The 8,011-nt window shown below is 65.1% G+C and overlaps 1 protein-coding gene across 18 annotated transcripts in view; it reads right to left on the bottom strand.

The window, feature by feature from the left end:
* Positions 1-2,283: 2,283 nt before the first annotated feature.
* Positions 2,284-8,011, bottom strand: part of BRSK2 (BR serine/threonine kinase 2) — a 54,228-nt gene continuing 48,500 nt past the window's right edge. For 4 of the 18 annotated variants that reach the window (XM_033120760.1, XM_033120765.1, XM_033120770.1 and 1 more), the window contains exons 18-21: positions 6,842-7,022; positions 6,683-6,772; positions 4,205-4,252; positions 2,672-2,925 (exon numbers count right to left, since the gene is read on the bottom strand). In XM_033120760.1, coding sequence (XP_032976651.1) covers positions 2,705-2,925; positions 4,205-4,252; positions 6,683-6,772; positions 6,842-7,022 — 540 coding nt within the window. In that variant the 3' untranslated portion in view covers positions 2,672-2,704. Of the gene's footprint in view, positions 2,926-4,204; positions 4,253-6,392; positions 6,488-6,682; positions 6,773-6,841; positions 7,023-8,011 lie in introns of all 18 variants that reach the window. The other 14 variants (XR_004424425.1, XR_004424423.1, XM_033120772.1 and 11 more) reach the window with 10 other exon arrangements.

The raw sequence follows: 8,011 nt of genomic DNA, 5'->3' as shown, positions 1-8,011 counted from the left end.
TGCATGCTGAGTAGCAGGACCACTCCGTGGGCACTGTGGTCTCTGCTCGGACCCCTGGTCGATGATTGCTGTTTCCTGTCCTCAGGCTGTGCGGTGGGCTCCCAGGTGCTGCCCTCACGACATGGGTTTGGGTGGCCTGGTGGCTCTTGGGACTGGGCCTGTCCTTGGCGTTGTAGCAGAAGAGGCAGCTGGCTGGTGTGTGGTCGAGGTGCTCACACCCCTGGCTGGCAGGAGTGGTGGGCATGGCCGGGATTCTTCCCCCCTCGTGAAAGGCCAGCCTGTGGTCTCTGGGGGGCTCCCTGCCAGCCTTGGCCGATCGCTTCCAGGGCCACAGTGACCCATCCACCTCTTCCCAGAAAAGGATTGGAAAAAAGGTTCATCTTCCAGGAAAGAGCCCAGGTGCGGGGGTGACCCCATGAGGTCTCGGGTGGCAGCAGAGTGCAGGGGCAGTGCTTCTTTTCCAACTCGGGGGGTGCTTCCCTGTGCCCCTCCCTGGGCCTCTCCTCCCCCACCCAGCCCAGTCCCACAGGTGATCCTGGCTCATGCTGGGGGCAGCCTGTGGGGTCCCCCCCCACCATCCGCACATGGGTCTGTCCTCTTCCGCGGGGGCAGGAGGTGGCGCCATCCACACGTGGCGGAGCCCAAAGCAGCGCACGTCACACACTGGGGTAAGAGCGGGTCCCAGCGTACCCCACATCCCTGCCCTGCCCGCCCGCCTGCATGGAGACTGGCGTCGGTGTCTTTACGGAAGGAATTTATTGTTCCGGAACTAGTTGCTCACAGTTATTTGACAGGGGGTACACTGGGTGGGGCTTGTCCGTGTCCGTGACGTCTGCGTGTGTCCCAAGTACAAAAGAGGTATTGCTTTCGGTGTCCTCTGCCTCTGGAGAAGCCCCTCCCGCTTGTACCGCGTGGCTTTTGCTGTTATAGGTGTTTAATTTTTTTTCTTATGTATGGAAATCCCAGCCTGTGGGGTGGGGTCAATGTAACAGAAGCGTTAAAATCTATTCGCGACGGGAGGGGCGGGCGGGTGGGCGGGAGGCGGGAGAGACACCAAAAGCAAAGTGGACTCGTTACAGCAAAGGCATGCAATCAGTGGCCCCGCCCCCAGCCTGCAGGCTGCAGGTGCCGGGTGCCCCGGACACTGTGGGCGGGGCCTGTGCCAGCCTGGGCGGGGCCGCACTGGGCCGCACCCACGGAAAGAAACACAAGCAGAAGCTGCGGACGGGGACAAAGCGAGGCGACCTCGCTGTACAGAGCACACAGAGGAGGACGCCGCTTTGTCCTTGGTTATGTATTTTTTGTTTACTTTTTGCCATTTTAGTAAAAAAAACCCCGCGGTGCCCCTGCCGTCCTGTGAGTGGGGGGGAGCCAGCTCAGGGCCTTCCTCCTCCCCCTGCTCTGAGACACAAAACAAGACGGTCCCCATCCCGGGCCTGTCGGAGGGGCCCGGCGGTGGCATGGCGCTGGGAGACAGCGGCCACCCGGGCGCCCCACAGGCCTGGAGTCGCTTCTCCACGGTGACCGGGCAGAACCCGGGATAGAGCGGACCGCGCCTTTCTTTAAATATATATATGTGTGTGTAGAAAGACCCAAAGCAAGAGCCCAACACAAACCTACCCTGCCCCAGCGGCTCCCCCCACCCCCACACCCTTTTCCAAAAACAACTGAGAAAAAAAAGTTTATAAAAATATCTTGCAGGAATTCTTTAAAGTTTACAGTAGCTTGCCAGCGCTGCACCCACCGGCCTGCCCCCCGCCGCCCCTGGCGCTCCCACGGGCCCACCCTGCCCAAGACACACAGACAGACGGCAGGAGGGCGCTGCTGCCGCCGCCCCTTCCCTGAACAGAGAAGTAAAGAAACTCAATAAGTTAAAACAGCAAATAAATAATACTGATCTCCTAGGCCAGCCCGGGGCGGGTGGCTGCCTCCGGGTCCAGGTCCGCCTGGGCCAGGGCGGATGCCAGGCCCGGGGCGCACTGCGCCGCCCGAGCTGCGGAGCCGGGTGCGGACAAGCAGCGGACCGGGCCACGCCCACGCTTGGGACGAGGAGGGGCTGCGGGGAGGACACGGCCGAGGAGAAGCTGCTTCGCCCACCACGGGCCCGCCCTGGAGGCCGGCCTGGGCGGGCTGCACCAGCCGAGGGCTCTGGTCACTGCGAGTCCGGTCGGCGGGGCCGGAGGCGGCTTCCCCTCGAAGCCAGGTCCTCCTCCGGGTGGCCATGCGGAGCGGAGACCCGGCAGCGCCGTCTCACGGGCGGGCGGAGCCAGCGGGCGCGGGCGGGCGGAGCCTGCGGGCGGGTGGGCGGAGCCAGCGGGCGGGTGGGCGGGCCGCAGCAGGAGGGCAGAGGGCAGGTCCACAGCAGCTGCCTTCAGTCGGCCGGTGTCCGGCGCGGAGCCCAGAGGATGGCCTCGTGGAGGTGACATGTTAACTTTTCGGGATAATTCCTGGTATCAGAGTGGAAACAGTGACGTTGTCAGACACAGGCAGAGAGAGAGACAGCGAGAGAAAGAGAGAGCGGGCACGGGCAGGTCCAGCCGCAGGCAGTGGCCCTAGTGCCCCCTTTCCTTTCCTCCCCGGCTTCGCAACAGTCTAGATGGACAGATGAGCGTGGCCCTGGGTCCACACAGGGCGGGAGGCGGGCGGGTGGCGAGGTGGCCTTGGTGGCCACTGTCAGGGCCGTGCTGGGGGAGGGGCTATGTGTCTAAGGCTGCTCGCGCTGTGCGGCCGGTGGCCCCGTCTTGGCCACGTCCTTGCCCGTTGGGTACTCGGCATCCCCTCCAGGGCCAGGGCCAGCGGCCGAGTCACCGAGTGGGCTGTGGGCACTCCGCTTGGCGGGCGTGCTGGGGGCCTGGGCCGCCTGCCCGTTCTTCTCGTCTGAAAAAAGTTGTTTAATTACGTCAAAGAAGTTACTCAATGGGCTGCCTGGGTACACAGAACAGAAGACAAAAGAAAAAAAGAAAGAAAAGAAAAAAAAAAGGGAGAGAAAGAGGAAGGGAGGGAAGGAGAGAGAAAGAGAACAAACAAACAAATGAACCAAAGGGCCTCGACTAGAGAAAGAAAAACCCAAGGAGGTGAGGTCTGAGATGGGCGTGGGGGGGCGGGGACAGGCGACAGCAAGCAGGGTGGGCAGGCGGCCGGCAGGGAGTCCCTGTGTGCCAGGGGCTGGTGCTGTGGGGACCAGAAGCTGGGACCTCTAGGCCTCTGAGCTGTGGGGTGGGAACCCAGGGCAGGAGGGAGACCCCTCCCCCTCGGCAGGCCTGGCCCTGCAGGCCCAGCCCTCCCCTCCACCTCAGCCACGCACTGCGCTCAGACACCAGTGACGGCTTCCCCTCTGGCCTCGCTGGCTGGCCTGCCCAACAGTGACCACAGAGGCATAGACGGCTGCCACGAGCCCCGAGGCTGAGCAGGACCCTGGGACTGGTGGCTGATTGCACAAGGCCACGGGGCCTGCTCTGACCTGGGAGGCTGGAGCCAGCGTGCCTGCCACACTCCTCCCCTGGCTAGCCCAGAGTGTGGACACAGCGGTCAGCAGCAGACAGACAGACAGATGGATGGATGGGTGGACAGGCATGGAAAGCTTGGATGTGGAAGGGCTGGGGGTAGGCAGCCAGAGTGGGGAATGTCCTGAGGTCAGGAGGAAGGGGGCAGGGATGGTTTGACCACCCCCTCCCGGGGGGGCCCAGTGCTCACTGTCCAGATGCATTGCTAGGGGTCAGCTCAACTGTTCCTAAACCTGACCCCCACCTGAGCTCAGAGCATGTGGGGCCCTTCCTCTCCCTGCCAGGTACAGGGGGGAGGGAGTGCCTGTGTGGTCTCCGCAGGAGCGCCACCCCCCACCCGGACCCCTCCAGTGGACAGAGGGCCTGGTGCTGGCTTCCTGCTAACCCCAGGCCAGAGCCCACACAGGTGACCCTTCCTGGCCGCAGGGCACGAGGACCTTTTCCTGCTCTGAGCACTGAGATCACGCCCGCCAGGCCTGTGCCGGCCCTGGTAGGTGAGTGACAGAGGCTGCTCCTGGCAGAGGCGTGGCTGGACTTGTGGGGAGCCTATGCTGGGTCCCCTGTGTGTGTGTGTGTGGGCCCCAAGCTACACAGGGACCCCAGGACAGCCCCAGGGGCAGCGAGGGCAGCACCCAGCTGGGAGCAAGTCGCAGGTGGGGGTGATAGGCTGGGGGGCCCAGGTGATCTTGAGGGGTTCTTACCACATTTGGAAAGCCTCCCCGTCATCATTTCCATACAGTTAGTGGTGTCTGGAGCACAGAACGGAGAGAGGGAGGGAGACGTGTGAAAAAGGCTTCCCGCTAGGACCTCTAGGACCTCAGCTGGCACTGCCACATGGCCAGACCCTCAGGGAAGGGGCGGAGCCCAGAGAGGGGTGGGGCTCGGGAGGGCGGAGCCTGGAGCAGGCACTCAGGGCAGGGACTGGAGCCTGGAGTGCAGTGGGGTTTAGAAGGGCAAAGCCTGGAGTGGGGCAGAGCTCAGTAGAAGGTGGAGCCTGGAGTGGATTGGGGCTCAGAGCAGAAGGCGGAGCCAAGAGTGGGGCGGGGGCTCAACAGAGGGTGGAGCCTGGAGTGGGCAGGGCTCAATGCAGGCATCAAGTGGGGGCCACCTCCTGGGCAGTAGACCAGAGCCTGAGGACAGGACATGGCCTTGCCCCCTGGGCCACCTAGGCCTGCCTGGCCCTCCCTCCACTGTGTCCTGGCCTGGGCTCTGGACACATGCTCTGGAGCTGAGAAGCCCAGGGCTCTGGCCATGGTCTGTGCTGGCCACCTCCGTGTCCTCACCGTGCCCCTCTGCCACACCCCCTCTGTGACCCTCTCACACCGGTGGCTGGGCCTGGGACTGTTGTTACTGGCGGAGGGCTGGGCTGGGGGAGGCAACAGGGCCGTGGGGTGGGGGCTGCTGCCCCAAAGCTCTCACTAAGGCCCGGGTAAGGGAGGATGTGTCCTCTCCGCATCGCCTCCCTGGGCTGGGGGCCCTACTGGGATCTTGGCCTGGTGCCTGAGGGCTCCTGCTTCCACCCACCTCCTGTGGTGGCGCTGGCCCTGCGCTTGCTGGACAAGAGCACCCAGTACTCGGGAGGAAGGGTGCTGGGAAACGCTGGCGCACAGGAGACCCATGGGGGAGGCCTGGCGATGGGGCCTCCCAGGTTGCACTCCCCAGGTACAGGGCACCCTGGAGGAGGGCAGGGGAGATGGCTTTGGGGCCCGCAGTGGGCCCCCCAGAGTCTCCAGAGACCTGGATTGGGGTGCAGGGCTAAACAAGTCAGGGCCAACAAGGGCCCCTGCTTTGGGGGGCTGCAGGCACAGGTACCCTCTGAGCAGCACGCCAGGCCCTGGGCTTTGCTGGCCTTCCTGGACAAGCTCTGTCCTTCCCCGGCCTGGTTCCCTGTCACACTGCCCTGCTCTGAGATGGAGACCTTAGGCTGCAGAGCCAGAGGCACCCGACTCCCTGGCAGCCTGGCTTCTAGGGCCAGGAGAATGGGCCCGCTCCTTGGGAGGTGCTGCAGCCCCGACCCACCAGTGGGGCGATGAGGCACACGGTGGGGGAGAAAAGGAGGGTGGTGACACACAGATGATGGAATGAGGATGGCAGGGGCAGGGTGGACGGGTGGACCAGTCTGGCCATTAGGACCCCACACAGAAGCACAGAAGGTGACCCAACAGGCTTGGAAAAGGCCCACCGAGGCCGCAGACAGCGCAGGGTGCTCAGAGAGGCAGGACTTGAGCTGGACGCTGTGCTCCGGGAGCCCAAGCCCCACAACCGGCCTCACGGCAACCCTGTCCCTCACCGCTGTCCAGACATGCACCGCACACCCTCACTAACAGACGGTGACTTGCAGGTGCCCGTGCCCGCCGTGGGCTTGCCCACACCCACCCCGCTGCAGCCCGCTCCCCACCAGACACCGAGCAGTGTGACCCTCTGATTCCCGGGCCCCCAGCGCCTCCAGGCCTGGGCAGCTCCTTTTCCTGTGTGGCTTCTCTAGGCCCAACTGGGGTGCCCCTGCTTTGACTGGGGCCTCAGGCCCCCTCTGTCCTGCTCAGGGCCAGATCATCATAGGCCCGTCTTGGGGAAGGCAGGCGGCAGGCAGCCCTGCCACATGTCAGCTGGACTGGGCACCAGGGCCACAGCCTTTGCAGGGTGCTATGGGGGAACCCCACGGGGGCAGGGCTCCAGGCGGGACTTGGGTCACTGCTCTCCCAGAGCCTGCTTTCTCTGCCCCAGGGCCTCAGCCTGGGTTCTGGTCCTGCGTGGCCTGTCCAGGGCCGGGAGCTGGCCACTGGCCATGGGAGTGGGCACATGGTGCCCTTCTCAGGGCCAGCCTGGCCCTTGGCAGAGGACCTGACCGCAGCCCCCTCCCTGCCCCAGCGGCGGGGCCGGACACCTTACCTGCCAGCGTCAGAGGCTACTCTCGTAGCTGGTGGCCACCTTCTGGCCCTTAAGCCCAGCACCCCAGCTTAGTCCTGGCGCTGGCGGGGAGGGTTCTACAGTGGACAAGAGGCGCCTTTTCAGTGTGGTGTGCTGGGCCCTACCTCCCTGGGTGTGCAGAGACGGCCGGCGCGCCACGCTGGGGAGGCCCTGCTCCCTGGGGGCGCGGCGCAGCTGGGGGGAGGGGGCAGTGGGAGGGGCCACGCCCTGCGTGCCAGCCCCGGGGCTGCCCGAGCTGAGCCCCGCCTCACCTGATAAGTGCTGGGCCGATGGCTGGTCGTGTGTGCTCAGCAGCTGGGTCTGAATGGTCTCCACGACCCTCTTGAAGCGGCGGCTCGGGCCTGGGGGAGACGGGGGGTTATGCCCGGGCAGGGGGGCCCAGAGCCCGTGCCCTCGGCTTGGCGGCTCACCTGACAGAAGCGTGAATGTGACGGAGTAGACGCCGTTCTCCTTCTGTGCCGCCCCGCCCTCGGTGTACGTGATGTCCACTTGGAACTTGACCGGCTTCTGGAACACTGCTGGGCCGCCCGTGGCCTTGTACTCAGCCCGGAAGCTGGTCTGGGAGATGACGCTGTGACTGAGGCTGGGGATCTGCAGGGTGGCAGGGGGGCGTGAGCACGGACCTGCCCCCCCAGCACAGGCCGCGCACCAGCCTGGGAAACTGGCCCCGCGAGCCACCCGTCTGGGCTTCTTCTGTGACATGGATGTGGCCAGAAGGAACCCTCCAGCTAGGGAGCTGGCCTCCACCTAGCAGGGCCAGCCAGCAGGGGCGCTGAGAGCAGGACAGACAGAGGTCCTGAGGGCAGTGCTTCCTATGGTGGGAGAGGAGCACGGAGGACAGTGAGGGCGGGGCCGCCCCACAGAGCAGCTGCAAGGACCAAGGGTGGAGGGGCGAAGCCTTGGCTGCCTCCTGAGGGCAAGGCCATGTGACCATTGCTGGGGACAGTGCCCCACTGCCCTGCTGGTTCTGGGAGCCTGCAGCGCTCAGCGTATTTGGGTTACGCAGCAGCATGTGAAATGCTATTCACAGCAAACCCGGCGGCGGTCTTGCCTCAGAGGGTCACCCCAGGACAGAGCTCTGCCTCTCAAGAGCACATAGTAGGGGCCTCAAGGTTAGAAGGGCCAGCCTGCATCGGGCAGCTGAAGAGCGCAGTGGCTGAGGCCATGTCACTGGGAGTTCTTGGCGTCCTGGGGGCTTCGGAGGGCAGCGGAGAGGAGCAGGGTGCCTGCGTCCAGCTCGAGGCCGACCCCCTGCCTGGTGTTGGGCTCTCCTGGCCCCTGGAAACATCTGGTGAGAACACTGAGCAGTCCTCACAGCCCTCAGGGAGCCGTGGCTGAAGCCGGGGTGGTGGGGGTGCCCTGAGTTGGAGATACCACCAGGCAGGTCCTGCCCACCCCGATGGTGAGCGCAGCACAGGCAGGCCCCACACAGGCGAGGCGCGGCCCCTGGCGGGCTTTCTGCCCCTCACACGTGATAGCCTCGCAAGGACAAGTGGAAGCCACGGGAGGCCTGAGTGCAGCCACCCTCAGAAAGCCACTAGGCCGCAGGAGGAGGTGAGGTGAGGGGCCGCAGGAGGCCA

Source organism: Rhinolophus ferrumequinum, chromosome 11, assembly GCF_004115265.2.
Source record: "Rhinolophus ferrumequinum isolate MPI-CBG mRhiFer1 chromosome 11, mRhiFer1_v1.p, whole genome shotgun sequence".
Taxonomy (NCBI): domain Eukaryota; kingdom Metazoa; phylum Chordata; class Mammalia; order Chiroptera; family Rhinolophidae; genus Rhinolophus; species Rhinolophus ferrumequinum.
Note: the sequence above shows the minus strand (reverse complement) of the source record. Positions and strands in the feature narration are given on the sequence as shown.